The sequence below is a fragment of the Ictalurus punctatus genome, chromosome 3 (assembly GCF_001660625.3).
Source record: "Ictalurus punctatus breed USDA103 chromosome 3, Coco_2.0, whole genome shotgun sequence".
In the NCBI taxonomy this organism is placed as follows: Eukaryota; Metazoa; Chordata; class Actinopteri; order Siluriformes; family Ictaluridae; genus Ictalurus; species Ictalurus punctatus.
In genome coordinates this window covers 1,313,982-1,329,793 of record NC_030418.2, presented here as the reverse complement: position 1 = coordinate 1,329,793, position 15,812 = coordinate 1,313,982, and the positions used below count along the sequence as shown (strand labels likewise).

The window sequence follows — 15,812 nt, the reverse complement described above, 5'->3', positions numbered from 1 at the left end:
AACGCTGTGGTATAAAAAATACTTAATTTCCCCAAATTGGATTTTTGGACATTTTAAATGTTTTGAATTAATATTTAACACTTGTTTTAAACTCCTTAAATTATACTGAACCTGAGAAAATATTCAAACGGATTTTGGAAATATCAATGCCTCTTTGTTGCCACATTTTGGATAATTTTATGCTTCCTAAGCACTTTATCAAGCTAATAATGCATTGACCTGTGTGACACATACAGAATATTTATAGGTAGGCACGTGCCTTGATTTTGATGATGTGTGAGACTCCAGCAGGGAAAGTCTGACATAATTGCATGCTACTTTGAGCATTGTGTTCAGTTTACTAAACACATTGTCAGTGCTCTCCTAAATCCATTCTATAGCATGTGTTTTACTTTTGTGTTTCGCTTAAGATGTACTAAGACCATGACTAGAGTTACAGATTGTATTATGTGAAGTATAATACAGCAGTGTGTATTATATGAGAATTTCTGTGAGGTAAAAATTTCCTCACGTTGCCTGATGCTGATGAAAGTTAAAGTATTGACACCCCCCCCCCCCCCCCCCACCAGAACGTGTTTACATAACGAACTACTTCAATGTGCCTAGTGTACAATTACACATTCTCTTTTTTTCTGAAATGCATTCAGAAGAATAAAGTGCTTTTTTTTTTTGTTGTAGTTTTTTTTTTTTTTTTTTTTAAATTTATCCTTTTTATTCTCATCTCTTTTCCATGTAAATGCACTGATGTAGCTCTTAACACTGCGCATGCTCTCTGTTTCTTCATCCCATCTCTTACCTTTTGTGAACGATTCTGTCTGATTTTGAAGAAATGAATAAATAAATGAAAGAATTTTTTAAAAAAGAAACAAATAAAAAATAAACCCCCTTAAAATCTACCCCTCCGTCGTCTCTTTTTCTCTTTCTGTGTGTCAGGAGCGTGGTGCGTGGAAGGGGAAGCAAATCGAGTCAGAGAGGCTGAAGACACACACCTGCAGCACACCGCCCATGTTTAGAGAGGTCACACACACACACGTAGAAACCACAGACTCTCAGGAAACCGTAACTCCACTCCAGGTCATGAGCAATTCAGCCGAGGAGGCGTTCAGGCGAGAGGAGTTAACGTCTCCCGTCTCGGGCTCCAAAGATACACACGGTGTTATAAGGTCAGATCAGGGGCCACAGACGCCAGTCCTTTCTGCTCCGGCGTTAAGGCCGACGTTTACACGGCGTCGTGAGAAGACAGCCGACAACCTGGTAAGCAGGTGTCTTCGTTCTCAGTGTGTAGTCCCCAGAATCTCACCCCGTGTATCTCCTCCAAAACCTACCATACTCACATGTTCAACTCACATGCTAACACTTTACAGCCCTGTACGAGGTCAAAGTGTGAACACTACTTTATTACCCTTAATTACCCTGGAAAAAGACGAGTGTGAATCTCACACGCTTTCACTTTCGTTATGCTTCCTCGATCCAGTTTAGCGGTGACCGTAACTCAGAGACACGACTAAGCCCCACGCTGGAAAAAAACAAAAATTAAACTAGGAATAAGCCGCCAGATCCGTTAACCCCTTAAAATCGCAACTTATTCATCGTAACGCATATGATGATGATGATCAATTACTGCTAAAGGTTACTACAGTGAAATTTATAGAGGCAGCTTTTAAAAACATCTCGTAAGGCAATGATCTATTGATTTCTCACTGTGGCCCCACTTAGTTTCTGTTGACCTTTTATTGCAACTAGTGGTCAAAGTACAGTATAACAAGCACTAACCGAAGCCCCGTTGGGGAAGGAATGACGGCGCTCCATGCTCGGGGGAGGAGCAGCAGGCATGACGGACAATGTTTGACAATGTCGAATACTTTTAAGCAAACAGGCAAAGTGTAAGCATAGACAGTGTGTCTATGATTTACTAGACCGTTTCTTGCGCAAGATATATTGCAAAGATTGGTAAAGGGAAAGGGGGATTATGGAGTGGAGAACATCCGTACGTCAGAAATACGTTGGGGGGGGATGTCTCCCTTTTCCAGTGCAAATTTGTAGCCACATTTCAGTGTAGTTTTTGAGATTTATCTGGCAACCCTGGTTAACGCGATCACCTCGAGCACAGTTGAACAAAGGCGCGTCTAAACGCACTCAAAACAACTAGAGAGTAGCCAAACGCATAAGTCCAGTGTGATTGCCTCTCGACTCGATTTCTCACTGCTTTGTTTGAGGTTATGTCATTATTAGTATCATAAGCCGCAGCCGCTGACAGTGAGGAATGAAAGTCTGGGAGTTTAGGACTATAATCAACGTGTACCATGATGTGACATGGGCGTCGCCTTATCGGTGTCATTGTCCAGGGGGGTGTTTAAGGGTGTAGTCATGAATTAATTTCAGGGCAGGATGAGACAATATCATTATTTATGAATAATGTTCAATTATGTCTGTAAATGCTACGCGCTCGTGCATTTTTACAGAAGTAGGAGCGGTGATCCAAATTTCTCTCTACTGTCGAACAATCCTGACATGTTTATGACGTTAACTTGATGACATGTCCACTGAAAACGTTAGGCTGTAGGCAAGACCGCCGTCGTCAAGTCTAGGATAAGGTCAAAACCTTGAATAGGCGAGATCAAGTCAATACGGAGTGGTAAGGAATGCAGAACAGCTCCAGATGAATCAAGGTCGGGATTGAAAACCGTCAAATCCTTAAAGGCCAAGCTTTAAGACCAAGACGATATTTCAAAACGGTTAAAATAACAATGGAAAAAATATCTTACCTTGTAAAACCAATAAAATGTAAACGAGCTAAGGTATGCGCTCGTTTGATGTTGGGGGTGAATAAATACAAAGGAACCATCTTAATGACTTGGATGACCTTCACTGAACATCATCATAGTTACTACGCAGAACATGATGTTTGACGCATTGATAATTACGTGTGCCGTGTTAAACACCCACGAATAAGCGTTTGGAACCATTCTGGAATATTTTAGGTGGGCTCAAACTAGGATCACCTCCTCAGGGTCAAGATACAGCATGGGCATGACGTCTCGGGCAGCTTCTTAAGCTGGCGATACAGCACAGGCGCCGCTTGATTGGGGGTGAGGGATCGGTTCTGGCCTCGCGTCGGAAATATCTCACAGCGGCACCGCTGTAAACGTCAGGAACCTTTTCGCCGTTACGGCCGGGTCTTCTATTTTAGACATCTCAACACGCTCGAGCTTCTGAGAAGGTACAAAGGAGTAAAACATGAAAGCTTGCATGTATCAGGATGATTTTTACCAGCCGGAACCAGTGCTCAGAGTATCATCATCTCTTCGTCGTAACACGACACACCGTTAGCACCGTTCTATTGTCGTGTAGATTTTGACGCAAGTTGTTTTTACATTTATATTCATAATCTGTTCGATGGAGTACTCCAGCAGTTCACCTAGCCAGATCTTTCACCCTGTGCGTGAACCCTTTTTCCTCAGGAGTGTATTCACGTGTAGTCCCATGAACCGGGAATGCCCTTTGTGCCAATCGTTTTATTAATTGTTAACCATTATTCCCCTTCCAGCATTGGTTTTGGAACTAATCCTATAGACTCATCGGGTTAAAACATTAGAGCCTTAGTTCCTGAATCAACTCACACTCTAATGGGTCTAATTCATATAACAATATATTATGAAATTGTACATGATGAGAAAAATGTGTGGAGTAATTCAGGGATGGTGCAAAATTCTATGAGGATGTTGGCAAATTGGAGAAGTGAAAACTTCTCGCACGCACAATAGACTTTTTTATTTGCCCAGGGTTAGGTGTGTGTGTGTGTGTGTGTGTGTGTGTGTGTGTGTGTGTGTGTGTTTTTTTTTTTTTTCTTCCTTCCTTGTCACTCGATCTGACTGTAAAACCCGACTGCCGCTTTCAGGAAGTAATTTTAGCCACAGGTGGGCGGGGCATGCTGAGGGGGTGAAAAGAGAGACAGCATAAGTGAAAGAGTCAAAACATGAGGGAGAACGAGAGAGATGTAAGGACTGCGTATGTATGTGTTTGTGTGTTGGTATATATATATGTCAGTCACTGAGGACCGATTAGGAACACCGTCATTCATTGTGTGGACCAGAGAGACAGACACTAGACTAGACTAGGGCTAACACTTGTGTGTGTGTGTGTGTGTGCGCTAATCTTAACTCAAGCTCTAGGAGCAAGTACGAAGCAGTATTTCTGGTCCTCTCAGGGTCAAGAGACACACCCAGTGGTTTAGACATTTCTACACACACGCACAAACTACCTGTGTTTCCTGCCTCGCCTCTCGCCTTCTCTCTCTTCTCTCACCCTCTTTCTGTACATTACCTGTCGTGTCCGACCCTCTAGGCTGCAGGTGGATCCTGTCACTCGGGTGAAACTCCTCCCCCGGATGGGTCGCTCCATTCCTGCCATGAGCGAGCCACGCAGATGGAGCTCTGGCTGGAAAAAGCCCAGCTGAGTCTGCACAGCGACGTGCAGCACAGCGTAGAGGAACAGCTGCACACCTGCCAGGTGAGCGGCCGAGACGCACGTTACCTCGTACAGGTTCTGGGGAAACTTCAGCTAGTTAAAGTGTGTTGTGGCGTTTAACACTGGCGCCTGGGTTTGGCTCCGTTCCAGCCTCTTACACGTTTCACTCATATATTGCTACCGCCTTACATTCCGTGTGCGTGTGTCTGCACAACTCGAAATCCTGCAGATTTCACAGATACTGTCAAAGAAAAGAGGATATTGCAGTTTTTTTCCCTTACATTCCGATATACATGTTAATGATGAACTAAAACTGTGTCGCTCGTTTAATTTCCGCTCAGTTTTTATGAAAATTACTGGTGGCATACGAATAGTTTCCAGAGTAGCCCAGTCACACCTTTAGATTAATTCTTATTTATTTATCTTGTTTCTTAATTGATGTACTGTATTTATTATCATTATCATTTTATAATTTATTTCTTCTTTCATTCACATTTTAAACATTTTACCTTTTGTATTTCTTTTGGTGATTTTATTTTATTTATTTTTTTCATTTCTTGGTCTTTTTATTTATTCGCTCGTTTGTTTTTTTATGCTCGTGATTTATTCGTTCATGCACATTTGTTTAAATGTTGTTGGGTTTTTTCCATTTTGTTTTGTTTTTTTGTTGCTTGCATGCTTATTTATATATATTTATCTGTTTGTTTGTTTGTTTGTTTGTTTGTTTATTTATTACAACTTTTTGTTTATTTTCACTTTCTTAATAGTTTTTTTCAGATTTGAGCTTTTAAGTGTTTCTGGGTTTGTTTTTTTTCTCCCGAGGTTGTAAATAGCCTACAGTGGAAAGCTGTTTTAGCAAAAAAAAATTACAAAGGTGTACCTTCCCATATAACCTTTTAAATTGTTGTTAGTGGTGGCTGATTGCCAGTTTTTGGTTGATGATTATCCAGCAGCTTTCAGCTTGATAATCAGATTTGGGGCTGAGTATTTTAGTGTTCCGGAGCCGTGACCCAGTGGCCGGGTTTATGACGAGGACAAAAAAAAAAAGCGATATAAATGAGTTCTCATACTTACTGGTTAGTAGGAAAGAACACATTTCAAGAGCAAATATTTGCCTCTGGGTCGGTGCTTTCAAGAGGACGTCTTCTGTCCCCTGTGTTACAGGATATTTCATTTTTTCCTTTGACGGCTTGTATATAAACAACCCAGGGGGGCCAGAAGTATAGTTTCTTGCTGGCAGATTCGTTTATTTATTTATTTTTATTCATAAAGTGACGTGCAATCGTATTAATAAAAGAACTCATATTGAGTTTAATCTCACAAAATAATCACAGTGCATACTATTAAAATCTGGAGCAGTTGTGATGTGGAAGTATGAGCTCGTAGTCTGTAGACAGGTGTGTGTGTGTGTGTTTGATCAGATTCGGATGTGTTGACAAGAGTTATTAGTGCAAACAGTTCTTTAACACACAGTCGGTAAATAGATCCGGCTCTGGTCTTGCAGGTTATAATGTGTTGTTTTCCTTTCTGATTGGTCAGAAGATGTTGAAGATGATTATTTATTTTCTAGAACAGCAGTTCAGACGATAGTTCCGGCCGCACCTTTATATTAACGCCATCGTTTTAATGTGTCATTGTTTATATACTAACCACTCGTTCACAGAGAAAACGAATCCAGCAGAGCGGAAATATGCGTGTGGTGAAGGTTTTAGGCGGGGGGGGTTATATTGAGTTAATTCAGTACTGTAAGAGTTCATCAGTGGGGTAAAAGGTTTCAGCCCTGCAAGACATAATTCAGTAGTGTAAGAGTAAGTTCAGCACTGTAAGACATAATTCAGTAGTGTGAGAGTAAGTTCAGCACTGTAAGGGTTAACTCAGTAGTGTAAGAGTAAGTTCAGCACTGTAAGGGTTAATTCAGTAGTGTAAGAGTAAGTTCAGCACTGTAAGGGTTAACTCAGTAGTGTAAGAGTAAGTTCAGCACTGTAAGGGTTAACTCAGTAGTGTAAGAGTAAGTTCAGCACTGTAAGGGTTAACTCAGTAGTGTAAGAGTAAGTTCAGCACTGTAAGGGTTAACTCAGTAGTGTAAGAGTAAGTTCAGCACTGTAAGGGTTAACTCAGTAGTGTAAGAGTAAGTTCAGCACTGTAAGGGTTAACTCAGTAGTGTAAGAGTAAGTTCAGCACTGTAAGGGTTAACTCAGTAGTGTAAGAGTAAGTTCAGCACTGTAAGGGTTAACTCAGTAGTGTAAGAGTAAGTTCAGCACTGTAAGGGTTAATTCAGTAGTGTAAGAGTAAGTTCAGCACTGTAAGGGTTAACTCAGTAGTGTAAGAGTAAGTTCAGCACTGTAAGGGTTAACTCAGTAGTGTAAGAGTAAGTTCAGCACTGTAAGGGTTAACTCAGTAGTGTAAGAGTAAGTTCAGCACTGTAAGGGTTAACTCAGTAGTGTAAGAGTAAGTTCAGCACTGTAAGGGTTAACTCAGTAGTGTAAGAGTAAGTTCAGCACTGTAAGGGTTAACTCAGTAGTGTAAGAGTAAGTTCAGCACTGTAAGGGTTAACTCAGTAGTGTAAGAGTAAGTTCAGCACTGTAAGGGTTAATTCAGTAGTGTAAGAGTAAGTTCAGCACTGTAAGGGTTAACTCAGTAGTGTAAGAGTAAGTTCAGCACCAGAGGTTTCCTGGATGGATTAAGACATAATGGACACGCTATTGTGGATTTGCTGTCTGTCTTCAGAGTGCAACAGTGACATGTCTCTGCCTCTCTTTCTCACCTGCCACACACACAGTACATACAACACACACACACACACACACACACAACACACAATCATAGAATATATACAACACACACACACACACACATAATCAATAGCTGTGAAGAAACGAGTGAGTCAGTGCATTGAGAAACTCTCTGTAATGTGAAGGAAACAGACACTTCCTCTGTCCTCTTACGCTCACCACCACATTGATGTGATGAGTGTGTGGCCGCGTGTTGAGTGTGTAGCTTCTGAATCGAAACTTACTCGTAATCTCAGATTTACGGGTGAGTAAAAGCTGGTTTTGCGTTACAGGATGTTTGTTTGCGTGATGGGAGAATACGAAGCTCTCCAATCCTCTAACACGCGTCCTCATTAAACAGTGATGGGAAGAATGCTAGCACACCTTATAAATCTTATTACTGTTGGATAAAATGTACTCTGTGTGTGTGTGAATACATAGTGTACTTTAAAACGGCATAACAGTAGCCGTGAGAGAGTGCATTTCTGATTTTGTTTACTTCTGACGGTAGACTGTTTACGTTTTGTAAATAACTTCGAGCGGCCGTAACCAAGGCAACTGAATGTGTAGTCTTGTCGTTTTCTTTTATAAGGTTATAAATCTGTTCAGTAATTGTTGAGTGTGAGCGAATTGTTTTTCAGTAAGTTTCAAAGTGGGCTTAAAATTAGTACACGTTCACGCGGGTCATTTTTATCACTCGAGAAGTACACCATAAACACTCAGTACATTCAGTATATACTTTCCTTTTCTCAGAAGTGTGTGCACACGTTCCTGTGTTTTGCACTATATAGGCATTCCGTGTGTGTGCGTGTGAGAGAGCGTGCGCGTCCTTGTATATTACACTATAGACATTTACTTACAGTACTAGTGCACTTCTCCTGTGTGTGTGTGTGTGTGTCCTAGTACAGTATATTAGACTATAGACCTTTTTTTGTGGATGTGTGACCATGTGTTTAGCTCTTTGTGAGGACCTAAAAGTCCTCGTAATGATAGGGGAGTGTCACAGTCACCTGGTCCTCATAAAATAAATCTTGCAACTTTTATTAGGAAAAACTACAGAGCAAAAACATTTTCTTCTCTTTACTGAGGTTAGAGTTAGGAGCAGGTTTAGGTATAGGGTATAATCATTGTGTAAGTGGAAGTGGCTTGTGTGTGCGTGTGTGTGTAATCTGACACCTGCATTAAAGTTTGAGATGGTGGATAAAGATCAGGTGACCTGGTGACCCGGGTTATGATGACTCAAAAGCCAACAGAGAGCAGTGAGAAAGCTTTTATACGTTCACTTCACTGAGCAGTGAGAAAGTGAGAGTTTATTCACACACACATACATACACACACACACACGGTGCGTGCCATACGTGACTTTGTATAAATCTTCAGAGTGGACTCTGATCTTTTTCTCCCTTCCATTCAGCGATAAATAAAAAGGGTTTTTTTTTCCCTTTAACTTAAATTTTTTTAAAAACATTCGATCTGTTATTCTTCACTTAGTTGACTTCAAGGCATAACTCGGGTCACTCAGGTGTAATATTATTTATTTATTTATGTTATGTTAGAATTGTGTGTGTGTGTGTGTGTGTGTGTGTTGCTCATAGAAAGTGAATGTACAGTAAGCAGCTCAGGTGAAAATTTGCATATGCAAATTAGGTGAACCGAGGTAAGCTTTCTATTTATCCGTGTGTGTGTGTGTGTGTGTGTGTGTGTGAGACCAGGAGATGTTTATGGAGATTGAGCAGAAGGTGGCCAGTGTGTCTGCACCAGGTCATGATGAAGAGGAGCAGAAAGCACTCCGCGCCAAACTGCAGCTCCTGAAGAACAGGCTGGTGACCTTTCAGGTCCTGCTGCAGGAGAGACACAGCGAGGAGAAGGTACACACGCACACACACACACACACACACACACACACATTCACGTATTCAGCAGAAACACACAGCAGATTGTTATAACAGATCATTTAACCAGCTAAATGTCTCAAACTTTTCTTTGCCATCAACAGCTGTCCAGTAGCAAACTGTTGAATGTGTGTGTGTGTGTGTGTGTGTGATTATTTTCCTATAACAGCATGTCCCCGAGTGTGTTATCCCCCTTACACCACAGTGATTTGGCGATTTACTCATAATTAAAGAATGACACCTTGTACTTTTAATCCATTTATTATCGTTCCTGTTCTCATTCTCAGTGGCTACAAACAGTCGCTGTGCTTCATCAGCATCTCTCTCTCTCTCCCTCTCTCTCTCTCTCTCTCTCTCTCTTCTCTCTCTTGAATTTAATAAAACGAAGCTTGTCATGTTGCCAAGAAACCCGCAAAAGCAAAAAAAAACTCCTCTGTCCTGCAGGTGTCGTAAAACTTAAAGATACACTGTTACAAAGCGCTGACACTGGAGACTCCTTCCATGAACGTTCAACAAACCTCTCCTCACTTTTGACGAGGACTTAGCGAAGATTGTACGTTTATCAGCAGTCGTGTAGTGATGCGTTTTAACGTTATACCTGTGGATTGCAGGTGTGTGCGGAGAGCGAGCGCCCCCTGCAGGCTCGGCTGAAGCGCAGCGCCAGTGTGCAAGAGATGCTGAGCTCAAGGAGGGTCAAACTCTTCAGACAGAGCAGCCTGCAACAGCAGAAGGCAACACACACACCTACACACACTTTCAGTTACAATAGCTGTGAAGTTGCATCCACTCTCATTGGGCAGCATTTTATAACGGAAATGATAAAAGCCTTCTGTATGTCGCTCTGGGTAAGCGCGTACGCCAAAATGCCGTAAATGGAAAAAGGACGTCATCAGATATAGATTTCTGCGTGTCAGCTTGTAGCGCACCGTGTGTCTGTTTATCATCACTAGTTCATTGCCTGGTTTACTCGATGATGAAATCTAATCTAGACTAGCTTTTGTAGTACTTGTTTGCTAAATAATAATATAAACTAGCTCAGAGCACAACCTCACAGGCTAGATAGCCACATAAGCGAACTACATAAGATGTGAGATTTGTTATGGTTCCATCTAGGTTTTACCTGCACTCGGGAAGGGGGGTGGGAAAGGGGGGGGGTGTAATAATGTCATTACATCTGAGATTATCACCAAAAGGTGCAAAATAAAGACATCCCTTTCGGGTTTTAGATTTCTCTCTCTCTGTGTGTATTGTAGGAGTTGGAGCAGGGTCTAATCGAACAGAGAGATCTGATGAAGGTCATTGCAGCACGGGGAAGCAGAGTCAGACTGCAAAGTCAAACTGCAGAGGAACACATGAGGTAACACACACATACACACACACACACACACACACTTCCCCTTCTGGAGTTACACATCCTCTTCGGGAATGAGGCACTAACAAGTTCTTGTTATTTAAAAGTAAATATGACATTTCGGTGTGTTGCGGAAGGCGTTAAAATTTACATTTGAACATTTCTGATGTGCAGTACAGCAAGTTTTTTCCTCAGTAGTTCCTCCTGCACAGAAAAATATCTCATTTAGCAGGAGCTCAAAGCTTCCCTGTAACTACGGCTCAGGAAATAAAATCAGCCCTGGGTCTTCCGGTCGTAACGCAGCTAAGGTTCTTGAGATCCGTAAAAAAAAAGAAAAAAAAAAAAGGTTCCCGTAAAGGTTCCTCCCATTCATCCGTGAATGAGAATCAGCCCTGGTCCGTCCGGTGAAATCATGCCTGAGTTTTTGAACGTCTCTGAACGTTTTCTTCAGGCTCCTTGTACCTGCAGTAGCGTTGACAGTGGAGGAGCAGAGACAGGAAGGGGCGGAGTCAGTGCACAGGAAGTGGACTCACCTCCACAGGCGACTCAGCCAGAGAGCAGAAGAGCACCAGGAAGAGGAGGTTCCTGCACAACTAAACTTATATTAATGGCAAATTATATAATATATTAAATATATTGTCAGTTTATAAGTGTGTGTGTGTGTGTGTGTTTTTTTTTGCAGATATCTCCTCCACCTGTCTGTGTATGGAGCAGCACTGATGGAGCTGCGTGTCTACAGGAGCTCCAGTCCCACCTCACACACCTGCGAGAGCTGGGACACACAGCAACGTCAGCACCTGTGAGTATCTTACACACATGATCACACACACACACACTCATGCTAATGCTCTAAGTGTCGCATTCTCTCTCCCTCTCCCTCCTTTGCAGGACGTGCAGGCGGTGGATGAGGGTTTGTTTGAGGTGCTGAGTGGAATCACACTCTCTCTCTCCACTCTCTCACACACACTCGTCTCTCAGCCAGGAGGGTTACACACCGACGCACACACCCAGCAGCTACAGGTACACATCCATCCATCCATCCATCCATCCATTAATCAACTCATCCATCCATCCACATATCGATCTATCGTTCCTACCGATTCTTCCATCCAATCCATCATCCCGTTGCTCCAACCATCTCTACATCATTTCTGTTGACTTATGCATACATCCACTCATCCATCCATCCTACTGATTCATCCATCCGTCTATCCATCCATTCACTCATCCAATCAGTCCTATCAAAATCATATCAGATTTACAGTAGCCATCTGTTTGTCCATCCATCCATCCATCCTTCCATCCATCCAGCCACAACCCAACCAACCATCTATCCATCGTTCTGTTGACTTATGCATAGACCCACTAATCCATACATCCATCCTATTGGTTTATCCATCCATCCATCAGTATTGACCTCTGATCCCTCCACTCATTCATCCATCACGAACCATCTAACAATCCATCTATCATTCCTATTCATGTATCCATCCATCCATCTATTCATCCATTCATCCTTCCATCCATCAATCCACAACACTACCAAGCATCCATACGTCATCCATCCGTTCATCCATATTGATTTATCCATCCTACTAATTCCTGTAGATTAACTCGTTCCCCACTTCCTGTCTGTGTGTGATTGGTAGAGTCTGTCTGCAGAGCTCAGCTCTTTGAGTGCCGAGTTGACCTCTCAGGGGTCAGAGGTCGTCAGGTCGTTAGGTTCCGTGGCTCCTGCAGCCGGTGTGTGTGTGGATCTCCTGCAGGACCGTGTGTGCGAGCTCCAGAACGTTCTCTCAGAGAAACAGAAGCAGCTGCAGAAACAGCTGGATCATACTCTGCAGAAAGAGGTCAGCGAGAGAACACAGAGGAATGTGTACATTTATTCTCTCTCTCACTCACACACACACACACACACACACACACAGACAACATATGTCTATACACTTCTACAAGTTAATATGAATATATGAGAACAAAATATTTATACAAAATTGCATAATCTCAGTCTTTTTTTTTTCCATTTGAAACTAACGAGAGTGATATTAATATATTTAAGGAATAAAACACTGTGTCATGCTGATGTAGGAAAATAATCAATGACAGGATGGCGTCATGAAGCGGAGTTAGTGTTACCAACCCGGCGTTGATGATTTTCCTATAACAACACGTCCTGAAATTTATTCCCCTTATAACACAGTCGTTTACCAATAATTGCAATTTTTTTTATTCGTTAAAGAACACCGCATCGCTCTTTTTTATCCGTTTATAGTTACATGTAATGTCGTGGGACGACTGTGAAACAAGTGAGTTCCTGGTATTTCTAACTTTTTCTCTTTCTTGAAGTTAAGAAGACGAAAAAACCCAGCCTGACGTGTTACCGAGAAACCGCGAAGACTCACCCTTGTCGAAAGACGTAAAGCTACAGCTTTACCTCTGACTGTTACAAAGCACCGAGTGAATGAGCTGTTACTATAGCAACCGTAACGTATTATAACGAGCGCATTACTGTGCTACTGCCAGGGCTGCTGTTATAGAAAGTTCTGACCAATCATATTTGAGCACTCCGCAGCGCTGTGGTATAAACATGTTTAGCGCTCTCTTGGCTCGTGCTAAACGACGATGGCGGGAACTTGTCAGCATTTTGTCGTCCTCCGCCGACACCTCGAACTTCTCGCCCTCGCAAGTGTCGAACACGCTTGCAGTTTTTGACAGACGTCAAAACAGACTACATCAGCCTTTATGCTACGTTTTTACATTTTGATGATTTGTCGAATAAACTTCCTGTGTGTGTGTGTGTTTCTCACAGAGCAGGATTAAACACATGCATGCTGCCTTGCTTGCTAACACCTCAACCCTGAAAACACTGACTAATGACGATTCACGCTGCGATCCTCATGCACAGCTACAGGTAAACACTTCATTGATATCCTGATGATCCAGTCCTGTCTTCTTTTTTTCCCCCCCCAGATTGTTGTGATGTGTATATCATCCTAAAACAGAGTTAAAATGTCTACACACACGTACACCATACACTGTGCACTAAAGGTCTGAAGGCAGGACTCATCATGACTTTGGACTTGCGATTTCTGACCTCCGACCCTTTTTGTCTCCATGGTTACCTGGGCAGGCTGTTGCCGGGTTACAGCAGGAGCTTCAGCAGCGAGAGAGAGAGCTGGCCGAGCTGAGAGACGAGACAGAGAGACAGGGTCGAGTGACGGGGTTACCGCAGGACGTCACCACGCTGGAGGTGTGTGTGTGTCTTGGAGTGTGTATACAGCAGTGTGTGTGTTACTCTCTCACTCTCTGTGTAGAGTGTGTTGGACAGTGTGTACGGTGGTGTGTGTTTGTAACACTCTCTCTCTCTTTGTGTGTGTAGAGTGTGTTGGACAGCGTGTACGGCGGTGTGGGTCAGCGTGCTGCTGATCTGCAGTGCAGTGTGGAGCAGCAGCAGCAGTGTGAGCGCGTACTGAAAGGACTGCAGGACCTGCTGGAGCTCGGCAAACAGAGACTCACACACACCACACAACTGGAGCCGCACACCACGGAACAGCTACACACACTCCTCAGCACACACACGGTGATGCAACTAATGTTAGAGATGGATGGATGGATGATTACTGCATTATATATACATGCAACCCTGTCAGACAGACAGACAGACAGACAGGCTTGAAGAGCATTTATGACAAATGACAGCAAAAACAGGAAACATTGACCATATAAGGGAAGTAAAGGGCAGGACAGATGGTGTATAGAATATAATGTTCAGTAGGACAGGGTCAGAGAGGATATAATAAATGTTATATCTCCTCTATATTTGCAGAAGTTCTTCCTGTCTCTGGACTCTCACCTGCAAGCTCTGCAGCGTCTGACTGCCCGGATGCCCGATGGCGCCCTCTGTAGGTGGGGCACTGCTTTGTCAGAGGTAGAGGATCAGGTGGATGAGCTTCAGTGTCAGGCTCAGAAGACTGGAACTGCTTTGCAGGTGACACTACAGGTAGGAGCACACACACCTGTAACATCACATCACGAAGTGTTTTGCTCCACTTACACCACAGCGATTTGCCAAAAATGTATTTATTTCCTTTGTAGTTACTGGAGATATTGTGGATATCATGATATCTTTTTATTAAATTATAATATAGTGAACATTTTTATGGCTATACGGGGATAAACATATTTGTTTTTTTTAATATATAAACAATATAAAAATGTTTGCAGGTATTAAATAAGTGATCGAATGCAACACATTGTGATGCATACAGCACACTGTAGAAATGGCTTCGAGAGTCGTGATACGATAGTTTTGTCATATCGCTCCTCACCTAGTTTATAATTTACAGCCCACGGGACAAGTCAGTACCCGTTCTCGCTTACGTTATAGCAGCTATAAACCGTCGTTCCCTCACCAACTCAGAGTAACAGCTTTATCTCTGGATGTTACAAAGCACTGACATTTGAGACTCTTTCCACAGATGTGAAATAAATCATAACACACAGACTCTTTATATATATATATATATATTTTTTTTTATTTGTTTACATTGAGCATCCAGCATACAGTTCGATACTGTATATATATATATATATATTTTTTTTTTTTTTAAAAAAGGATAACGTTTTGGAACGGGCGCTTTATTATAAACCTGTGATTTGAAGCTGCGCTACTTTCAGAGGTGCAGTTAGAATCGAGAAATCAGCAGCGTTGTGGTGTTAAGTGTTAATAACGTGTATGTTTAAGGTGTGGACTCAGTGGGAGGAGGGTCAGTCCTGGTTGGAGAACCTTCTCCAAGGTCTGGAACATCGGCTTCCCAGCATGCACTCGGAGGAGCAAACGGAGGAGGCGCTACAGAGGAGTCTCTCGACCTATGAAGTACGTCGAGTTGAACAGCCAAAGTGTAGCGATAACTCTCGCACAGTACTTATTACATAAATATAATATCTCAAAGAGTGTCCATGATGCATATCATTATTACGATATATATTGCAAATAGTCCAGTTTTTTCAAAACATTTCCTTTCTGTCAGACACTGCAGGCGACTCTGGAGGCGAATGGTGCGCAGATCGGTCTGGTTTTAGATCAGGCCAGCAGATTGCGGAAGGTGGGCGTGTCCGGTCACTCGATGGATGGTCTTGTGTGCAGAGTGGGCGTGGCTAATCTGAGGCTTAAACGGCGTTTAGCTGCTCTGCGAAGGAAAATGGAAAACGGACGAGACTCCGCCCACCACCTGATAAAACTCTGGAAGAGGTAAAACTAGACAAATGTCTTAAATACAGTTCGTAATAATTTTTAGATTAGAAGTACAAAAAAATGTAAGTAGACGACGG

The 15,812-nt window shown here is 42.5% G+C and overlaps 1 protein-coding gene across 7 annotated transcripts in view; it reads left to right on the top strand.

The window, feature by feature from the left end:
• The window catches only part of syne2b (spectrin repeat containing, nuclear envelope 2b), a 101,195-nt gene that overhangs the window by 57,613 nt on the left and 27,770 nt on the right, over nt 1-15,812 (top strand). For 6 of the 7 annotated variants that reach the window (XM_047154444.2, XM_047154441.2, XM_017463486.3 and 3 more), the window contains 15 exons: nt 934-1,254; nt 4,345-4,509; nt 8,951-9,106; nt 9,742-9,861; nt 10,384-10,487; nt 10,933-11,062; nt 11,164-11,280; nt 11,370-11,501; nt 12,131-12,331; nt 13,291-13,392; nt 13,612-13,731; nt 13,861-14,061; nt 14,308-14,481; nt 15,226-15,357; nt 15,512-15,732. In XM_047154444.2, coding sequence (XP_047010400.2) covers nt 934-1,254; nt 4,345-4,509; nt 8,951-9,106; nt 9,742-9,861; nt 10,384-10,487; nt 10,933-11,062; nt 11,164-11,280; nt 11,370-11,501; nt 12,131-12,331; nt 13,291-13,392; nt 13,612-13,731; nt 13,861-14,061; nt 14,308-14,481; nt 15,226-15,357; nt 15,512-15,732 — 2,396 coding nt within the window. The remainder of the gene's footprint in view (nt 1-933; nt 1,255-4,344; nt 4,510-8,950; nt 9,107-9,741; nt 9,862-10,383; nt 10,488-10,932; nt 11,063-11,163; nt 11,281-11,369; nt 11,502-12,130; nt 12,332-13,290; nt 13,393-13,611; nt 13,732-13,860; nt 14,062-14,307; nt 14,482-15,225; nt 15,358-15,511; nt 15,733-15,812) is intronic. The other variant, XM_047154443.2, reaches the window with a different exon arrangement.